This window comes from Rana temporaria, chromosome 1 (assembly GCF_905171775.1).
Source record: "Rana temporaria chromosome 1, aRanTem1.1, whole genome shotgun sequence".
Classification (NCBI taxonomy): domain Eukaryota; kingdom Metazoa; phylum Chordata; class Amphibia; order Anura; family Ranidae; genus Rana; species Rana temporaria.
Window position 1 is genome coordinate 444,690,999 of NC_053489.1, and position 22,829 is coordinate 444,713,827.

Below are 22,829 nucleotides of genomic sequence, written 5' to 3' on the forward strand. Positions count from 1 at the left end.
GGTTACAGAATGCTCCCGCCACATTTCAACGCACCATGGATGAGACCCTTTGGCCTCATCGAGCCTTTGCTGCTGCATACCTCGATGACGTTGTCATCCATAGTGAGGATTGGGACTCACACTTACCAAAAGTTCAGGCTGTGTTGGATTCCATCTGGAAAGCCGGGTTTACAGCCAATCCAAAAAAATGTACCCTTGGGCTAGAAGAGGCGAAGTATCTGGGGTATATACCATTGGAAGAGGTCTAATCAAGCCCCAAATAAACAAAGTTGAGGCTATTCAGAATTGGCCACGTCCCACCAACAAGAAACAGGTTTGTGCATTTTTGGGGATCGCTGGGTATTATCGCCGCTTTATCCCCCATTTTGCCTCACAAGCTGCTCCCCTGACCAACTTGACCAAAGGGAAGGAGTCTGTAATGACCAAATGGACTCCCGAAACAGCTTTTCAGGCTTTAAAACAGGCCTTATGTAGTCAGCCAGTTTTAAATTCGCCTGATTTTTCACGGGACTTTGTGGTTCAGACAGATGGGTCAAATGTGGGGTTAGGAGCTGTACTGTCCCAGATTATCAAGGGGGAGGAACACCCTGTTATGTACCTCAGCCAAAAGTTAAGGCCATGAGGAGAATTATGCCACCATTGAGAAAGAATGTTTGGCGGTGAAATGGGCTTTGGATTCTCTCCGGTACTACCTCGTGGGTAGACAGTTTGAACTGGTGACGGATCATGCCCCATTGAAGTGGATGGCACACAACAAAGAGACCAATAGAAGAATAAATAGGTGGTTCCTGGCCCTCCAGGAATTTAGTTTTGTGGTAACGCATCGCCCCGGTGCTAAAATGGGGAATGCAGATGGGTTGTCCCAAGTGCATGCCTGCCTGGCAACATGTGTCCCAACCCTAGGGTTGAAACAAGAGGGGGGTATGTGACAGGAAGTCAGGTAAATCTGTGGGTGTTGTCACAGACGGGAGATACATTTCTGCCTTGTTTTAGACAATACACCAATTATTATTAGGTGTCGGCTGCAGAAGTAGCCAGAAAGATTTAAGGGCATTGGAAAACTTCAGCTGTTCAGAATGTGGCAATTAAGGCCTCTATAAGTAATCCAGAGGATTACTACTGATTGCTGCATCCTGAGGCTTTCTGAGTGAAGGAGAGCAGTGGGCTGAAATACTTCTGAAGAGGTGCGGTGCTATTGATTTTCTGTGTGATAAAAATCAAAAAGACTTTTGTTTTCTGCTGTATGATCAGCAGTGTCTGCCCAGCAATAGGCTGTGCCAGACTCCATACATAGGTTCCTGTGTGGAAGGTAGACGCCCCAAGTGGCCAGGGTTTATTTTATGTTTGATTTTGTTTATGCTGTTTGGACGCTTGCACTTGTTTCCAGCAAGATGGATGAATAAACCAAAATCTTTGTTTTCAACCGTCTTCGACTGCCTTTCTGTATAAATTCAGTGTGTAGTGAACCCATCCAGGGGGTCACACACCCCGCTACCGAGCTAACCCCTTACAATACTTATTCCAATTGACTCTGTACAACGCTTAATACAAAGTGTCTGGACAAACTGGATCCTTTCTAATATTGCAGAAAGAGGTCATCGCAGCCCTTCTGTATCCAGCAGGTGCTGTGGCCCAAATTCACAACCCAGATGCAGTGAGCTGACTGCATGAGAGGCATTTTCCGGATTGTCTTTTCTGATACCCCCACCCATGGGGGACTGTTTCCGTCGCTACCACACACTAGTGGAGTATTCAAATAGGGTACAGCACGGCACAGTCCGAGTTAACGCTTATACACAGGGTCTCGAAAAAATGTTAGATGGCTATTGCATTTTGAGAGACCCCAAGTTAGAATGTTCATTTATAATAAAAGTGTAAAAAAAATATATAAAATGAAAAAGCCAAAATAGTTGTCGTTTTATTGTTCTTCTCTCTCTATTTTTCTGCTGTTTTGCTATATTTTATGCTATACTGTAATGTTTTATTGTTACTGTGTTTTATTGTGTTTTTCTTTGCAGTTATGTCATTCTACTGATTTACTTTACTGTTACTGTGATTTATGCTATAATATAATGTTTTATTGTTACTGTGTTTTATTGTGTTTGCTTTGCAGGTATGTCCTACTGTTATACTGTACTGTTACTGCTTTTTATTGTTAACCATTATTTGCTTTGCAGGTATGCCATTCAGCTGCAGCAAGGGTTTATTTATTTTGACAGCAACAGGTTTTGCTCTTACGATATGTAAATTTGTGACTTCAGCACTGTAGGAAGTGATTTCACCACCACAATTAAAAAAAGAGCATATATACCAAAGCATAGGGCGGATTGCCCCTACTTCGGCATATATTTTTTACTCTTTTTTTTTTTAAGTTGTTTTATTGATACTTTGATTTATTGTTACCATTGTTTGCTTTGCAGGTACACCATTCAGCTGCAGCACTGATTTATTTATTTTGACAGCAACAGGGTTTGCTCTCGTGATACGTAAATCTGTGACTCCAGCGCTGTAGGAGGTGATTTCACCACCACAGTTAAAAAAGTGCATATGTGCCGAAGCAGGGGTGGACATAGGGGTGGATCGCCCCTATGCTTCGGCATATATTTTTATTAACTTTTCTTGGCAGAGATTTTTTTATCCACATCGATCGATGTGAATGGAGGAATCTGTTGTGTACTTTTTACTTTACTTTACTTTTACTTTACTTTTTACTTCATTAGAAGTGGGTGGATGCAGGGCGGTATTCTAATGGTGGGCATATCACTGATCAATCAATGTGAATGGAGTAATCGGTTCTCTTTTATCATTTAACCCACAGGCTGCATGGAAAAAAAAACATTACAATATATGCCCATCAAGAACCAGCGACATACTGGTATGTTGCTGGACTTCAAGTGGTTTTACCGGAATGATGCCTGCAGGTTTGGTTATCATTTTAGTATTGTTTTTTTTTCATCCGGCGGTAGGCTTTTATGTAAAAGCAATCCTAATTCTCTGCTAGACTGTGTTTACAAGCAGCGGGAGGGAACGTCCCCGCCCCTCCCGCCGTCTTCGATGGTTTTCTCAGGCTCTCCTGTCCCACTGGAGAACCTGAGAATGCAGCTGGTGGTTCTGCCAGCTGACCATAGAGCTGATCGGAGACCAGAATGACTCCAATCATCTCTATGGCTTAAGAAATCGAAAGCTATGAGCATTTAATGAACAGCGCCATTGAGAAATTTGGAAAGCCTCTTATTATACCGATCTTGGTGTGGTCAGATGCTTTGAGGGCAGAGGCGAGATTTAGAGTCTACTAGACCCAACATTTTTCAAAAGAATACCTGTTGCTATCATAAGAGATATTTACATTCCCTGTGATAACAATAAAAATGATAAGAAAAAATTAAAGGAACAGTGTAAAAATAAAATAAAGCAAAATAAATAATAATAATAAAAAAAATCTAAAGCACCCCCTTTTTTTTTCTTTACACAAAGTTGTCACTTAAATGATATATTGCTCAAACATGCCATGGGTATATGTGAAATGACACCCCAAAAGACATTCTGCTGCCTCTTGTGGGATACCACATGTGTGAGACTCTTTGGGAGCCTAGCCGTGTACATGCCCCCTGAAACCAATCACCGCTTTCAGGCTTTCTAAGGGCGTAAATTGTTGATTTCACTCCTCACTACCTATTACAGTTTTGGAGGCCATGAAATGCCAAGATGGCACAAATGGACTCAGCAGCGATTATACACAGCGGGAGCCCAGCAGCAGGTACAGCGGACTTGGTGTCTGCCGGGATCCACCAATTACACAGGCAGAACAGCAGTCTACCTATGTAAACAAGGCAGATTGTCATTCTGTCAGAAGGGAAGGCGTTGATTCTTGTGTTTCTGCAAAGCAGGAACATGGATCTTTGTCTTCCCCTAGTCAATGCACCTCTCCAACAGTGAGTAAGCACAACCTAGACACACAGTTAACCCTTTGATCGCCCCTGATGTTAACCACTTCCCAGCTTATTAGTACAGTGACTGCATATTTTTTTTAGCACTGATCACTGTATTGGTGTCACTGGTCCCTCAAAAGTGTCAGGTGTCCGATTTGTCCACCGCAATATCGCAGCCCCGCCATAAGTCGCTGATCGCCACCAATACTAGTAAAAAAATTTCTAATTTTTTTCAAAATTGTTGGTATTTTTTAGTTTACAGGGCAAAAAATAAAACTCCCAAAGGTGATCGAATACCACCAAAAGAAAGGTTTATGTGTGGGTAAAAAAAAGGACAAAAATTTGGGTACAGTGTCGCACGACTGCACAATTGTCAGTTAAAGTAACGCAGTGCCGTATTGCAAAAAACAGCCTACAATGTACGGGCAGGCAGTTTCACACTGACAGGAAGAATCAATGAGCTACCACAGATCTCAACAACACTGTGGTAGCTTATTGAGAACTACAACCCAAAAGCCACAAAGGATGTCGGTACTTGTAGTTCATTGATTCTCAGAACTCTGCTGTCACACCAGGTGCTCAGATCCCTGAGTGGCTGCAGGAGTGGTAACATGTTACATGAACATGTTAAAGTGGATGTAGCATGTTCCTGAAGGTGAATTTATCCTGCTAAAGCACAGTTGTCTAGTTCTGGGAGGGCGTCCATACATATCCTTCCAGAACCCTGCTTCCTGCGGCTCACATCAGGTGTGCTTTGTGACCGATGCATCCTCCAGACACAGCTGATCACAGATCGGGGTAAAGGGCAATCACAGCAGCCCTTTACCATGTGATCAGCTGTGTTCGATCACATGTAAACAGACTTGACGGTTATCGGCAGTCCTTTCTCCCACGCTGTGTCCTTGGAAGGAAAAGAGAGCTGTTAACCGGCAAGCCTGTCAGGACATTGTTTTTACTGATAATCAGGGTACTGATTATCAGTGCCCATCAGCGCACAGCAGTGAAGAAAAAATTACTTATTTTCAAAATTTCATAACAAAAATTAAGAAACACATGCTTGATTTTTCAAAATTCTCTGTCTTTTTCAGTGGAGCCATTCACACAGCCTCTGTTTGTGATCGGAAGCCATGGGCTGGTCTTCTGATCATGTAACCACTGTGACAGCCAATCACATGATCAGGAAATCTGACCCACCTCCAAGAACAACCCAGTTAAAGGGCTGCTGGAAGAGGGAGGGAAGGGGATTACGTTCTAACCCAGTCCTCAGGTCTGTTGTACCCTGGCATTAGTTTCTTTCTTTTTTTTCTACTATTGTCCTGTGTTTTTCTGCACCTACATGTGTTCCATTCTGAGTTTTTTCCCCCAGATACCACTGAGTGAAAACATCCTCACAACATGAATCTACCACCATTCTGCTTAAAGTGGAGGTTCACCCAAATAATCCATTTTTAACATTAGATTGAGGCTAATTTTACTAAGCAGAATCGGGTGTTTTAAAAAAAATCAATGCAGTACTTACCGTTTTAGAGATAGATGTTCTCCGTGTCTTCCGGGTATGGGCTGCGGGACTGGGCGTTCCTATTTGATTGACAGCTCTTCCGACCGTCGCATACAGCGCGTCACGAGTTCCCGAAAGTAGCCGAACGTCGGTGCCGTATAGAGCCGCACCGACGTCCGGCTTCTTTCGGCAACTGGTGACGCGCTGTATGCGTCAGTCGGAAGGCTGTCAATCAAATAGGAACGCCCATTTCCGAAGATCATACCCAGAAGCCACGGAGAACATCCATCTCGAAGACGGTAAGTACTGCATTGATTTTTAAAAAAACTCGATTCTGCTTAGTAAAATTAGCCTCAATCTAATGTTAACATTTTTTTTTCGGGTGAACCCCCGCTTTAACGGTGGGGATGTTATATTCAGGGTGATGAGCAGTGCTGGCTTTCCACCACCCTTGGATGTGTCTGTTATATGGTCTGGGACCCACAGTTTGACTTTATATTAGAAGGAAACAATAACACACTTTTAAGTCTTTAGGTTTCAGTTAAGCGGATGAAATTTGTGTTTCTCAAATGTTGGCATTCTGACAACAATTTTAAGAATTGTATAGCACAAGCATCAGATAATAGTGTTTCTGAACCCTAAAAATGTAAAACTGTACACACAAATAGCTACTGGAATGTTTTCAAAATGAAAAGGAAGATCAAAATATTTCCTGCAATTATACATGGCCAAGGGTGTGTTAACCCCTCAACCATGAAATGATGACGTATAAGAAAGGTCCCTAGAGGTGTCACAACAGGAAACACATTCTTCCATTGATTGATCTGTGGCCTTCTCTGTAATGACACCATATAATAATGAAAACAGAGATATCATCGTCCATTACAAGTATACCAAAAGCCAACATGTTTTATTGAATTTTGGATAACGTAGGGAAGCTATGAAAGCTGCAGTGTTTTTTATTTTTTTTGCCATTATGTTTTATTAGGGTGATTTTTTCCTTTTCTTCCTATCCTGTAAACTGAACAAGAAGTGAGCGGATATATAAGGAGATCCCCTCTTGGGCAGCTGTCACAGAAATAAGTGTCCCCATTGGAAGATTTTCTTTCTGTTCCTGTTCTGGTGACTAATTAAAACTTTGGATTTACCATCACTTTCATCACCAGTGACACTGATCAGGATAACTGGAGAAAGTGATTCTCCCTAACAGGTACACAGAATTTGATCATGGCTTTTTTATTGTTGTTTTAACACATCACCACTCTGACTAAATAAAAAAAGTTTTGCCTTTAGTTGTACTAATTACCGTGGTGTGTGTAAAAAAAAAACATGCAGTGTTTTATTACATTTGATAATGTGTGTGTCCATGTGTTTCAAGGGTGGCTTTGGAATGCCAAGTGATGATAATGAGGTCTCGTAAGCATTAAACTGAGTGAAGAGAATATGGAAGCTGTACTGGACACAGTGACACCCTCCTTTCTTTTGGTTGACCTCACTCAACTGGTCTAGGCTCTGGAGAGATCCTGACTTTAATGTTGGGATCCACCCAGATACCTGATGGGCAGCTGAGAGCCTAAGTCAGCCACCCCCACCCCCTCAGCTCGATGCTCCAGTGAGTGCTTGAGGAGCTGAGAGCCGGTGGCAAACCCAAAATTTGGGATTGTCTTTTACTTTGACTTTCAATGATAATGGTAAACAGGACAAATAGAGGACAAATCTCCTTAATGGGGGCACATACAGCAATAAAAACTGACAGGTGTTCTAGTCCCTCTCCACTCTATCCAAAACAAAAAAAATTAAACAACCATACTGTATAACACATGTACCTTGATAAATAGCACCACGTGTGATATCTTCTCAGGCTATCTGATTGACCAGAAATCTGCACTTGAAACTGCTGGCCATTTAAGAGTGACACCATGCAACCCATGCAATTGACTGTATCGCTTGCTCCCTCCCACAGGCTATCTATGTCTGACAGTTTTAGAGCACAGAGAATTTTTTTTCCCACTCAGGCTTTGCAATTACGAGGCGTAGATAGAATTGGGAGACTAGGTGACAACATGGGTTACAGAATGTCACTTGTAAATGCCGGCATTTTCTAGTGCCTTAGGATGTAAATAGTGTGACAGGTTCCTACAGACCTGCCACTTAATTTTATTCCGCTAAAGGTATATTATAATCTTTATTTGCAGAAAGTTACAGCCCACTTAGTTTACTTATGCTCTCTACTGTGCAATTTATAAATGCATAATGCCGCGTACACCCGATCAGAAATTCCGACAAGAAAAGTCTGATGTGAGCGTTTGGTCGGAAATTCCGACCGTGTGTAGGCTCCAACTGATTTTCCACCAAGAAAAATTTTAGAGCTGGTTCTCAAATTTTCAGATGGGAAAAGTTTTTGTCGGAAATTCCGATCGTCTGTATGCAATTCCGACTGAGAAAAATCCTACGCATGCTCGGAATCATGTCGACACATGCTCGGAAGCTTTTCTCGGCTCGTCGTAGTGTTATATGAGGTATAACACTACGACGAGCGTTCTCAGCGTTCTTGCTGGTTGGAATTTGGTGTGATCGTGTGTATGCAACACAAGTTTGAGCCAACATTCCGTAAATAAATCCACGGTTTTCTTGTCGGAATTTGTCCGATCACGTGTACGGGGCATTTGTCTAAGACCCTTAAGGCCAATACACACAATCAGACTTTTTGACAACAAACTTCAAAATTAGCAGGTTTTCAAAAAAATCCAACCGTGTGTACGCTCCATCGGACAAACTTTTTCAGTTTTCATCTGACAAACTTTGACAACAAAAGTCCTACGTAAATTAGTCCAATTGTATGGATACACCAGTGTTTCTTCCGTGAACAACACCCTGTGTGATGATTGAGAGATGTGAGATCTAATCACACTATGTAGACATCTGTTTCATATGTGCAGCACTTCCTCCACACTGATACAGCTCATAGAAAAACAACAAGAGAAAAAGATCTTCATAGCGCAAATAGCATGAACAAATATGGGTAAATAATTTCTGATCAGGTCTCACTCACGAATCCGCCGAGTTTAAACAGCGTTTAAGGACAACCTAGCACCAATCCTTCAAATAAGCCGCTCAGCGTCTCTGATGCACTCTCCTCATTCGGATCTGCGATCCGTCCCGCTCGTAACTCCTCCCCCACCCAGGGGGAGGAGTTACGAGCGGGACGGATCGCAGATCCGAATGAGGAGAGTGCATCAGAGACGCTGAGCGGCTTATTTGAAGGATTGGTGCTAGGTTGTCCTTAAACGCTGTTTAAACTCGGCGGATTCGTGAGTGAGACCTGATCAGAAATTATTTACCCATATTTGTTCATGCTATTTGCGCTATGAAGATCTTTTTCTCTTGTTGTTTTTCTATGAGCTGTATCAGTGTGGAGGAAGTGCTGCACATATGAAACAGATGTCTACATAGTGTGATTAGATCTCACATCTCTCAATCATCACACAGGGTGTTGTTCACGGAAGAAACACTGGTGTATCCATACAATTGGACTAATTGTCTTTTCTTTTTGTTTGTGGATTTGTGTACATATTGAATCACGTATTATTTGGTTTTCACATTATCTTAGTTAATATTCAGCGCAATATATATTATATAATTTTTGCACTATTTTGTTTGACATACATCACCTTATTGCTGCGTTTATTATTTGGTAATTTTGTTAATGACATTTTTTTAAATATTTAATTAGCGCTGTAGTACCATTTTTATATAAAAGTCCTACGTAAGATTTCTGGAATTTATTCATTTCTATCACCATTTCTATCACCCCGCACCCTCCATTTCCTTTGCTTCTCTCTCTAACCAAGGTTATTATGGATGTTTTATATTGTTCTAAATTTATATGTAGATCAGTCTGCATACGTCATTTACGGTTCTGACCTCAGGTGGCATATAAATTCATTTTATTGGGTTTTATAAAGATAGATATATATATATATATATATATATATATATATATATATATATATATATATATATATATATATATACCTATGGTTTCAATATACAGTTTATATATATATTTTTAATAATTTTAATGTTTTACTTCTATATCTATTCTGGCTTCCGATTATTACAGTCCTATGCTATTTTATTATGGAGTTTTTTTAGCCCTCAACAATGAAGCCTAACATGGGGTATTGTTACCAGCCAATCCCCCTTTCCCCTGTGTTCTATTATCCTATGTTATTATACTAGAAAATCCAAATCAAAAGCCACGCTATATAAAGTACCTCCATTATACCTCTCATCACTCCTGAGGAAGTCACGTGTGGTGACGAATGCGCGTAAGAGTCCACCGAGAGGTACTGTTGGCGAACTACTTCCCCTCTTTTTATATGCCTGATTTTATCTTAAACCATGTGAGTACCCTTATGTATTTTTTCTGCTGAATAAACTTTTTTTAAACGGTATCACACTATTGGTGCTTTATACCTCTGGGTGCGAGTCATTGGCCATCCTGAGACGTGACTACCAAGAGGGACCTGTGTTTCCTTGAATTAGAGTCCATTCGGATAACCACCCATACAGATACGATTGGAAAGTGTGTTTGGATCTATATGCTGTTACCTTACAGCAGTAAGGTAAGGGGACATCCTCACTCACCCTGAAGGGATCACTGGATATCCATCCTTTCTTCACACCACATGTTGGGATCTACACCAGCACTTTTTAATTTTGGACTTTTGATTATCATTCATATTTCGTTCTTATTATTAAGCTCTGCTGCATGGACCTTTTAGCTTAGCTTATCCCAGTCACTTGGTGCTGTGTTATGCACATTGTTTATCTTTATTTGCATTTTTCATCACTTATTCTATTGTTTATTTCACTATACCAAGAAGAGTTCATTAAGTTATCTATTAGCACTCATGCCTAGAATTGATACACCTTTGTCAGTCAGTTCACTGATCATTTTTTGATGCCATTTTGTTTGTACTGTTCCAACCACAGACAGACCATCTTTTACTTCCTTTACACACCTTTCCCATCCCCCACTTACAGCGCAGCACTACCTTCTTTTTGTTATTATTCTATGGTCTGATACACCTTTTAGTGCCGCAGCTGTACCTCCTTTGTCCCCTTCCCCCCCCCCCACCTCCTTTGGTAGCGCGGTAATACCCACCCCTTCACAAAAGTCCTACGGTGCAAAGTCCTGCCATGTGTACAGAAATCTATCGGACTTTAGTCCGAAGTACAAATGCGCATGCTCAGAACCAATGTTAAAATCAACCAACAATAGCAGAAGTTGACCAAAGGGTGGCGGAAAAGAGCAGAAAAGAAAAACCACGTGATTTTTAGAAAGTTTGCTGAAAAAGTCCTGTCGTGTGTATGCATACCAAGTTCACGGCCAACGCCCTTTAAACAATAATCCATGGAAAAGTTTGTTTAAAAGTCCGACCGTGTGTATGAGGCTTTAGACATTTATAAATTGCACAGTTGGAAAAAGTTTAAAGCGATAGCTTATGCAAATGCCTGTCAAAAAATGAATATAGATTTTCCAATATAAAAAAAATACCTACCTTGTTTGAAGCCATCTCACTAACTGAATGTCTGGTCTGCAAAGTCTCCAGCTGGTCCAGACACCAATCCAACTCTTCCAGAGTTTCGATGGCCAGTTTCTGAACGGCATCCTCTATGGAGGAAAGAGAAGGAGGCATTTAGACTGGATGCTAGTGATACTTTGTTTCGATGCAAAACCATGTCCAGTTTTCCACGTGTCTTGTTACTACTACCAGGGTTTACAAGAGTTATGCTTTAAGTATCCTAAAAGAAACTGCAAAATTCTACAAAATGTTCATATAACCGATGTCCCTTTATGTGAAAATTGCCTTGCAGTGTTTGCACGTGCCTAGAGTCTTTGACATACGATAATTTGCGTTGATCAATCCACTTTCGCTTGTACTGAACAAGTACTACTAATTTATGCATTTAATTCCTCAAGGAGTCCAAAGTTTTGAAAAGTTCATATCTGCTTCTGGCTTTTCCACCTTCAGAATATCACACTTGTCACAGTAATAATTTTGCAATAATGTACACACCAAAGAATCTCCAACAAGCAGTGAAATATGCAGAATGTCACACAGAGATTTGTAGAGCCAAGTTCTGATGCTGCCCCTAATGCAGCATTACCTCTAAGCCACAGAAATGTAGTAAAAAAAGAATAGATAACTAATAAAAATGCAAAATGTGATCCTTTAGCAGCAAGATCCTGAGTTTAGGCAGAGATGTAAAAATGCATTAGGTGTACATATTTGATAGATGGCAACATTAGATGGCATAGGGTTCCCATAGCAACTAAAGTGAACCAAGGTTATCTTCAGCAGCAGGAGGAGGACCTTTTCCTATTGCCCCTTTTATTCGTGAGAGCAGCAGTTAAAAAAAAAAGGACAAATCCTCTGGCATAAAATGTATGTGCTACAGCTTTATATGCTATGTATGTGTATTTATACATGAAATGTGTGGAGACAATGATAAAACCTAGTTAGTAGTGTTGAGCAGAATATGCCATATTCGATTTCGCGATATATCTCGAATATATATTCGAATATTCGAGATATATTCGCTAAATTCGAATATTCGTGATATTTTATCGAAATTAATTGAATGCGATTTTTCGCTATTGCGAATGCGAAAATAATTGCGATTTTTTAATAACTGCGGTAGGAGCGCTCTGATTGGCTTAGAATATTCGTGATATTTTATCGAAATATCGCAACATGCGAATGCGATATTTATTGCGCAATTTCGAGATATGCTGGAGGAGCGCTCTGATTGGCTCAGAATATTCGTGATATTTTATCGAAATATCGCAACATGCGAATGCGATATTTATTGCGCAATTTCGAGATATGCTGGAGGAGCGCTCTGATTGGCTCAGAATATTCGTGATATTTTATCGAAATATCGCAACATGCGAATGCGATATTTATTGCGCAATTTCGAGATATGCTGGAGGAGCGCTCTGATTGGCTCAGAATATTCCTGATATTTTATCGAAATATCGCAACATGCGAATGCGAAATTTATTGCAGATATTTCGAAAACTGCTGTAGCAGCACTCTGAAATCGAATATGTATGATATTTTAACCAAAATACATATTGCGATTGCGATTTTTCGATCGCGCATGCGCAATTGCGCGAACAACACGCGACCATTTCCTGGAGCCTTGCCAGTTTCCCAATATTACAGCAACATGGTGGGAAGCAATTTCTCAAAGTCTGAGGAAAAGTTGCTGATTTGTGTAAGTATTTTGACCACTGTTATTTCATCATCTTCAACTGCATTTAAGTCTAGTTTAAAAGTTAGTATATATGATCAGATATTAGTATTTAACCAAAAATGTGTCTCCTGCTTTTACAAAACTACAAGTCCCAGCATGCCTGGACAGCTGCAGACACCCTGGTTGGCAAATGTGTATTTAGGCACTTTTCCTTGTTATTTAGCATAATGAATTTAAAATTTTTTTGGACATAGGACGTATGCGAACGTCCTGACTTCAGTGTCCTCAAGGCCCAAGGACGTTCGAATACATATTGCCCTTTAGATGTTGCAGAACTACAACTTCCAGCATGCCTGGGAATGCTGGCACTTCTAGTATTGTAAGTTCTGCAGGCCCACATTTTTCAGGCCTTTATGCACGGGTCTCTAAACTGTGGCACCCTAGATGCAGCAAAAGTAAAATTCTTAGCATGCACTGAAAGACCGTGGCTGATGGGAGTAGTAGTTTTGCAACAGCTGGAGGTGGACTGGTCTTGAAACCCAGAGTTAGGTAACAAACCCGTAGTGTTTTGCAACCATTCTGCCTCCAGCTGGTTATTTTCTGTTGAAAAGCCTGTGGCGTGCAAAACACAACCCAAAAACTCCACCCGGTGCAAGGAAAAATTTGCACACACCTAAAGAGTGACATCACAAAAAACTGCGACGGTTGCATACGTCAGTGGTCCTCCGAAAAGGTCCCGTCTCTGACCCCCCGGGGCGTTAGGCTCCTAGGCTCCTGACAGGGAAAAGAGTTACTGTGGTCCATACAGCCGAAGCCATATGGACCCATCTCGGTCCAAGCAGCGCAATCAACACGCGAACAACACGCGACCATTTCCTGGAGCCTTGCCAGTTTCCAACTTATGATCGCAGCGCAATCACACAGCAACATGGTTGGAAGCAATTTCACTAAGTCTGAGGAAAAGTTGCTGATTTGTGTAAGTATTTTGACCACTGTTATTTCATCATCTTCAACTGCATTTAAGTCTAGTTTAAAAGTTAGTATATATGATCAGATATTAGTATTTAACCAAAAATGTGTCTCCTGCTTTTACAAAACTACAAGTCCCAGCCCAGCCCAGCATTTAAGTCTAGTTTAAAAGTTAGTATATATGATCATATATTAGTATTTCACAAAAAATGTGTCTCCTGCTTTTACAAAACTACAAGTCCCAGCATGCCTGGACAGCTGCAGACACCCTGGTTGGCAAATGTGTATATTGGCACTTTTCCTTGTTATTTAGCATAATGAATTTAAAATTTTTTTGGACATAGGACGTATGCGAACGTCCTGACTTCAGTGTCCTCAAGGCCCAAGGACGTTCGAATACATATTGCCCTTTAGATGTTGCAGAACTACAACTTCCAGCATGCCTGGGAATGCTGGCACTTCTAGTATTGTAAGTTCTGCAGGCCCCCATTTTTCAGGCCTTTATGCACGGGTCTCTAAACTGTGGCACCCTAAATGCAGCAAAAGTAAAATTCTTAGCATGCACTGACAGACCGTGGCTGATGGGAGTAGTAGTTTTGCAACAGCTGGAGGTGGACTGGTCTTGAAACCCAGAGTTAAGTAACAAACACGTAGTGTTTTGCAACCATTCTGCCTCCAGCTGTTTTTTTCCTGTTGAAAAGCCTGTGGCGTGCAAAACACAACCCAAAAACTCCACCCGGATGCAGTGAAAAATGTGCACACACCTAAAGAGTGACATCACAAAAAACTGCGACTGGTACATACGTCAGTGGTCCTCCGAAAAAGGTCCCGTCTCTGACCCCCCGGGGCGTTAGGCTCCTGACAGGGAAAAGAGTTAGCAACGCATATCTCCCCTATACGTGTATCCTGTGTTGTTAATAATATATTCATAATTATGCAAATGATAATGGCTGCTATATTTATGCAAAAAAGGTGGCGACCGAAATGGCAGGATATAAAATCTTTCATGTTACCCCTGTCATTGATTAATAAGGCGAGAATGCTTCCAATTGTTGAATAGCATACATTTACGTCATATATCCATAAGGCTGTCAACAGAAGTATTACAATATACTTTGTTCTTCATCTTGCAGAAGTTCCTGGAAACAGGATATGATGACCTGCGGCGGCAGCCACAGAAAAGGGCTGTGGTCAGCGCCCTAATCGCTGACTTTGGCGGCCAACATGACCACAAGGCCATTGTTAAGAAGTGGTCTGACCTCAAGAGGCGCCAAATGGGTAATGTCAGACGTCTTCGGGCTAAATATCATCCAGGTAAGTTATTGTTGACAGTTATGTTTTTTTTTAAAAAAGTGTATTTTGTGCGTGAACTCGAAAGAGAGAGGAGCCGGCCTGCAGGAGTTGGGAGGCCTCCCCCAGAGGCAATCTGCCACCTTTCTCCATGCCCCGGTTGGCAATGGCGGGTGTGAGGGGGTCCTCCCAACCCAACCTCGCATAGCACACCCACCAGTGGCGGGGCTGAGACCACCAAACTCAATTCACAGGTAGCCGAGAGCGGGATCCGAACCCCTAGCTGCAGAGGTGAATCAGTTGTCAGTGCAGTGGCAATCGCGTGGAGCCACCGCAGCTCCTTTGGTGACAGTTATGTAAGGTCATATGTAATTCATGTAAGGTCAGATGTTGTTAACCAAGATGCCATGTTGTGCTAACATATATCACCACCGGCCAAGGTATTCATAGTACTGTTGAAAAAAGACATGGGGCAGCAGACAGGAACACAGAAGTTATGTGGGAACATAATTTTCCCATTGCTTTGCATGGGACTTTAAAGAAAAACCCCGACCATGGCAAGTGGGGGTGGGTAAGGTTTAAACCACCTATCCTATGTTTGTGGCTGACATATAAGTAACCTGTGTGCCAAGTTTCATATAAATATCTTTAGCCGTTTGTACGTGATGCTGGAACATACATACATACATACATACATACATACATTTATGCACACACACACGTTGAGTTTTATATATATAGATTACCACTAAATTCCTGTGTTAGGAGTGGGGTTGTTATAGTAATCCCGTGTGCTCCATCAGGCCCTTTTTTTAACATGAGATGGTCTGAACAAAACAAAGGAGACAAAAACAGCTCATTTTAACATGGTTGCATCCCAGCTCACGCTCAGTCCCCTGTAGTGCCCACAAGACCCTTTAATATAACATTGTCCCATTGGTTAACTGTCTATATAAATCAATTTGTATTCATATACAATACAGCACAGTACACAGAATTTGCATACGTCATTAGAAAACATTTTTATAATATATGAACATTGTGTTATTATAGGAGCTCCAATGCCAGTTGTCCGCGCCAAGCGCAGAAGGCGCCAGGCCGATGAGGAGGAGGAGGAGGATGCGGCAGAGGAGGATGCGGCAGAGGAGGACATGGATGAGGAGGAGCAGCCAGGGCCCTCCCACTCCCCAACCCCAGCTCCTGTTGAGGAGCAAGCTGAGGAGCTTCCCCCCCCCACCACCCCAACTTCTCAAGCAGAAGAGCAGGAGGAAGAGAGCGGTCCTGTGAGCCTCATTCAGGAAGGTAAATATGTGCACAATGATTAATAACATTTCAACAACAAAATGTAGATATAAAAATGGACAACATATAAAGCGCACCTGTCAGATTGTATAACCATAATATGGTATTGATGCTAGAAGTATACAGGTAGTGCATAATTATTAGGCAAGTTGTATTTTTTGAGGATTCATTTTATTATTGAACAACAACCATGTTCTCAATGAACCCCAAAAACTCATTAATATCAAAGCTGAATTTTTTTGGAAGTAGTTTTTAGTTTGTTTTTAGTGTTAGTTATTTTCGGGGGATATCTGTGTGTGCAGGTGACTACTATTACTGTGCAGAATTATTAGGCAACTTAACCAAAAAATAAATAGATAGCCATTTCAATGATTTATTTTTAACAGTGAAACCAATATAACATCTCAACATTCACAAATACACATTTCTGACATTTAAAAACAAAACAAAAACAAATCAGTGACCAATATAGCCACCTTTCTTTGCAAGGACACTCAAAAGCCTGACATCCATGGATTCTGTCAGTGTTTTGATCTGTTCACCATCAACATTGCGTGCAGCAGCAACAACAGCCTGCCAGACACTGTTCAGAGAGGTGTACTGTTTTCCCTCCTTGTAAATCCCACATTTGATGATGGACCACAGGTTCTCAATGGGGTTCAGATCAGGTGAACAAGGAGGCCATGTCATTACTTTTTTTTATTTAATACCCTTTCTTGCCAGCCACGCTGTGGAGTACTTTGACACGTGTGATGGAGCATTGTCCTGCATGAAAATCATGTTTTTCTTGAAGGATGGTGACTTTTTCCTGTACCACTGCTTGAAGAAGGTCTCTTCCATAATCTGGCAGTAGGACTGGGAGTTGAGCTTGACTCCATCCTCAATCCGAAAAGGCCCCACAAGCTCATCTTTGATGATACCAGCCCAAACCAGTACTCCACCACCACCTTGCTGGCGTCTGAGTCGGACTGGAGCTCCCTGCCCTTTACCAATCCAGCCACGGGCTCTTCCATCTGGCCCATCAAGACTCACTCTCATTTCAGCAGTCCATAAAACCTTAGAAAAATCTTTCTTGAGATATTTATTGGCACAGTCTTGACGTTGCAGCTTGTGTGTCTTGTTCAGTGGTCATCGTCTTTCAGCCTTTCTTACCTTGGCCATGTCTCTGGGTATTGCACACCTTGTGCTTTTGGGCACCCCAGTGATGTTGCAGCTCTGAAATATGGCCAATCTTGTGGCAAGTGGCATCTTGGCAGCTGCACGCTTAACTTTTCTCAGTTCATGGGCAGTTATTTTGCACCTTTGTTTTTCCACACGCTTCTTTTGTTTGATGATCACGCTTCAGAAGCTTTGCAACTTTAAGAGTGCTGCATCCCTCTGCTAGATATCTCTCTATTTTGGACTTTTCAGAGTCTGTCAAATCCTTCTTTTGGTCAATTTTGCCAAAGAAAAGGAAATTGACTAATAATTATGCACACCTGATATAGAGTGTTGATGTCATTAGACCACACACCTTCTCATTACAGAGATGTACATTACCTAATATGCCTAATCTGTAGTAGGCTTTCGAGCCTATACAGCTTGGAGTAAGACAACATGCATAAAGAGGATGATGTGGTCCAAATACTCATTTGCCTAATAATTCTGCACTCCCGGGATGTGTTAGACACATAACAAGTGTATACACATGATAATGATTGATTAATAAGCAAAAAAAAATATTTATTTATTTGGTAACGTTATTTGAAATCCAAATGTTTTTTTATTATATCCTAAAAGCATCAAGAGATCTGAAGAGGCAAAATATACTCATTGAAAAGACGCACCAGAAGATCCTTCAGAACCAGCGTAAGATGAGCTACCTCAACCAACAAAATGCTCTGCTAGAGCAGCAGCTATCGGGTCAGATTGCGGAAATGCACCGCATTCAAAAACGGATTGAGAGCTATATTTAAATTTATTTTTGTATTAAAAAAACTTATTTTTTGGAAATGTTTCATTTCTTTTTGAGATAGAGTTGTAGGTTTTTCAACACATCTAACTTCACATCAAACAAATCAACATCAACACATTTAACTTCATAATAAGCAAAAACATTTTATACTATTATTTTATTTAACATTAACCTAGGACAAACTAAAGCACACGACACAGACACGACGAACACAAAATAAACTGTTGAAAAATGAACATAACAAAAGCAACAATATATATATATATATATACAAAGAGAGAGAGAGGGAGAGCAAGAAAGAGAGAGAATGCAGATGAGCTCTTGCAGTCAGCCCAATGGTTGCAGTATAAATGCCGCAAAACAGGGTTTAACATAAGGTTCATTGTTATAGTTACACTTGCTGTTTAGATCCGGTCTGGTAGTCCGGTCTGGTAGCTTGTAGCGGAGGCTGTTGGTGGATCCGCTGTGCCAGAAAGGTCATGAAGCTTTACTCAGCATGGAGGCAGCAGCAGGAGTATTAAAATATAATATAACTAGACAATGCATTTCCTGAGGAAAATGCGAGTGGGAATGCTTAATTGGTGAGCCCCTTGCCAAAGACATTCACCATAACCACTACACTATCTTTAGGACACACAGCTTCTTTCTCTATCTGCAAAGTATAGAGTATGCTGACTTCCTGGTCGCCCCTCCCCCCTCAATAGGTTTCCCCTCCCCCCCAGGTCAGTGAGGAGGAATATTGCACTGAGGTCAGGAAAGTTATTTATGGAAAGAAATAACATTACAAACGCTTTTAATTCACAGATCTAATACATGATTTAAGCCTCCAAACAAAGCTTAATAAATCCTCAAACGTACATGCAATTGATACAACGACTACACCGTTTGAAATACACGGCCCTTGTAAACGCATCGATATGAAATTTATGTAGATAAACTTAAAAATGTGGCCATTTCTGCGATTTAGAAAAGAGCGTCTTTGTGAGTTCTGCAGCAACATTTTTTAGATAATTTCACATGAGAGTCTATGAGACATAATTTCTGGCTGTTGCTCCAATAATTAAAACTAAAATACGTATCGCAGAATTGGTCACATTGCCATAAACCAGACAAGCATAGCTACGTTTTGATCTAAAAATTGTGTATGAAAAGTAGATCTTGTGGGCGTGAGACCAATTTGTTTCCCCTTTTTGTAAAGATATTTTTAATTACAAAGATCTCCAATGTTAAGGTCACCTGACAGACTCTAAATCCCCTCCATAGGATTACATTATAACCTATTGCATTTTTGTGAAAAATTCGCAAAACGTAAATTGCGTTTTCACCAAAAAATTGTAAACGATAACGATTTGAAAAGTCATAGCCGGATAGCTAAATATTTTGTGACCGCTTTAAAGTTTTTTCAGTGTCTGTAAGTGAAAGTATGAAGTAGCTGAAACTTTTGGCATGGCATGTGAATTCAAAGGGGAAAAGGATGTTCTCATTGACTTCAATGTTTAATAAAAGGGTCTAAAAGCTTAAAATTTATAAAAGTGTAAAAAGTAGAAAAAAACTTGAAGAAGTCCCATCATTAGCTGAACGAGACGAACATTTTTACAGTTGAATGGTCTCAATAGTTGAAAGTATGCCGAAGTTACGCAGAACCAAAAAACTTAAGGAATAATAAGATTACTAAATTTACGGATATCAATACTGGAAATGTTTATTAAAGCATTCACACTAATTAAGATTAATACATTTACGGGTATCCATACTAGGAATGCTTATTAAAGCATTCCCACTAAGTATCACACAGGCATGATTTACAAGCAGTAGTGGTAATAGTAATACATAGCATAAAAACACTTGGGGAATACTTTACAGCATCAGTAGTGGTCATAGTAGTCAATAGTGTACCAAAAAATTGGGACACAGGTGTCTTGACTGAGCTGTAATAGTAGTAGTAGACATTGACAATACAGTGTCAAATCACTCGGGCAAGAGGTGCCATGATGAACAGCAGTCTTAATAAGAGTATATAGGGTGTGAAATAACTGCTGACATAGGTGTCTTGACTGGGCAGCAGAAGCAGCAGTAGTAGTATTAACAGTAGTAGTTGATACAGAGTCATATCACATGGGCAGGAGGTGCCATCATGAACAGCAGTAGGAATAGGAGTATATAGAGTGTCAAATAACTGCTGACATAGGTGTCTTGACTGGGCAGCAGCAGCAGCAGAAGCAGCAGCAGTAGTATTAACAGTAGTAGTTGATACAGAGTCATATCACATGGGCAGGAGGTGCCATCATGAACAGCAGTAGGAATAGGAGTATATAGAGTGTCAAATAACTGCTGACATAGGTGTCTTGACTGGGCAGCAGCAGCAGAAGCAGCAGTAGTATTAACAGTAGTAGTTGATACAGAGTCATATCACATGGGCAGGAGGTGCCATCATGAACAGCAGTAGGAATAGGAGTATATAGAGTGTCAAATAACTGCTGACATAGGTGTCTTGACTGGGCAGCAGCAGCAGCAGAAGCAGCAGCAGTAGTATTAACAGTAGTAGTTGATACAGAGTCATATCACATGGGCAGGAGGTGCCATGATGAACAGCAGTAGGAATAGGAGTATATAGAGTGTCAAATAACTGCTGACATAGGTGTCTTGACTGGGCAGCAGCAGCAGAAGCAGCAGTAGTATTAACAGTAGTAGTTGATACAGAGTCATATCACATGGGCAGGAGGTGCCATCATGAACAGCAGTAGGAATAGGAGTATATAGAGTGTCAAATAACTGCTGACATAGGTGTCTTGACTGGGCAGCAGCAGCAGCAGAAGCAGCAGCAGTAGTATTAACAGTAGTAGTTGATACAGAGTCATATCACATGGGCAGGAGGTGCCATCATGAACAGCAGTAGGAATAGGAGTATATAGAGTGTCAAATAACTGCTGACATAGGTGTCTTGACTGGGCAGCAGCAGCAGAAGCAGCAGTAGTATTAACAGTAGTAGTTGATACAGAGTCATATCACATGGGCAGGAGGTGCCATCATGAACAGCAGTAGGAATAGGAGTATATAGAGTGTCAAATAACTGCTGACATAGGTGTCTTGACTGGGCAGCAGCAGCAGCAGAAGCAGCAGCAGTAGTATTAACAGTAGTAGTTGATACAGAGTCATATCACATGGGCAGGAGGTGCCATCATGAACAGCAGTAGGAATAGGAGTATATAGAGTGTCAAATAACTGCTGACATAGGTGTCTTGACTGGGCAGCAGCAGCAGAAGCAGCAGTAGTATTAACAGTAGTAGTTGATACAGAGTCATATCACATGGGCAGGAGGTGCCATCATGAACAGCAGTAGGAATAGGAGTATATAGAGTGTCAAATAACTGCTGACATAGGTGTCTTGACTGGGCAGCAGCAGCAGCAGAAGCAGCAGCAGTAGTATTAACAGTAGTAGTTGATACAGAGTCATATCACATGGGCAGGAGGTGCCATGATGAACAGCAGTAGGAATAGGAGTATATAGAGTGTCAAATAACTGCTGACATAGGTGTCTTGACTGGGCAGCAGCAGCAGAAGCAGCAGTAGTATTAACAGTAGTAGTTGATACAGAGTCATATCACATGGGCAGGAGGTGCCATCATGAACAGCAGTAGGAATAGGAGTATATAGAGTGTCAAATAACTGCTGACATAGGTGTCTTGACTGGGCAGCAGCAGCAGCAGAAGAAGCAGCAGTAGTATTAACAGTAGTAGTTGATACAGAGTCATATCACATGGGCAGGAGGTGCCATCATGAACAGCAGTAGGAATAGGAGTATATAGAGTGTCAAATAACTGCTGACATAGGTGTCTTGACTGGGCAGCAGCAGCAGAAGCAGCAGTAGTATTAACAGTAGTAGTTGATACAGAGTCATATCACATGGGCAGGAGGTGCCATCATGAACAGCAGTAGGAATAGGAGTATATAGAGTGTCAAATAACTGCTGACATAGGTGTCTTGACTGGGCAGCAGCAGCAGCAGAAGCAGCAGCAGTAGTATTAACAGTAGTAGTTGATACAGAGTCATATCACATGGGCAGGAGGTGCCATCATGAACAGCAGTAGGAATAGGAGTATATAGAGTGTCAAATAACTGCTGACATAGGTGTCTTGACTGGGCAGCAGCAGCAGAAGCAGCAGTAGTATTAACAGTAGTAGTTGATACAGAGTCATATCACATGGGCAGGAGGTGCCATCATGAACAGCAGTAGGAATAGGAGTATATAGAGTGTCAAATAACTGCTGACATAGGTGTCTTGACTGGGCAGCAGCAGCAGCAGAAGCAGCAGTAGTAGTATTAACAGTAGTAGTTGATACAGAGTCATATCACATGGGCAGGAGTTGCCATGATGTACAGCAGTCTTAATAAGAGTATATAGGGTGTGAAATAACTGCTGACATAATTGTCTTGACTGATCCAAAGGAGTCATGGGAGAAAATCATGTGGTCAGATGAGACTATAATATAATTTTTTGATCATAATTTCACTAACCGTGTTCGGAGGAAGAATAATGATGAGTACCATGCCAAGAACGCCATCCCTAATGTGAAGCATGGGGGTGGTAGCATCATGCTTTGGTGGTGTTTTTCTGCAC

General features: G+C 41.2%; 1 protein-coding gene across 3 annotated transcripts in view; it reads right to left on the minus strand.

Moving 5' to 3' along the window:
• The window catches only part of PDE4C (phosphodiesterase 4C), a 368,145-nt gene that overhangs the window by 75,824 nt on the left and 269,492 nt on the right, over positions 1-22,829 (minus strand). For all 3 annotated transcript variants that reach the window (XM_040326959.1, XM_040326973.1, XM_040326966.1), the window contains exon 6: positions 10,995-11,107. In XM_040326959.1, the coding sequence (XP_040182893.1) occupies positions 10,995-11,107 (113 nt within the window). The remainder of the gene's footprint in view (positions 1-10,994; positions 11,108-22,829) is intronic.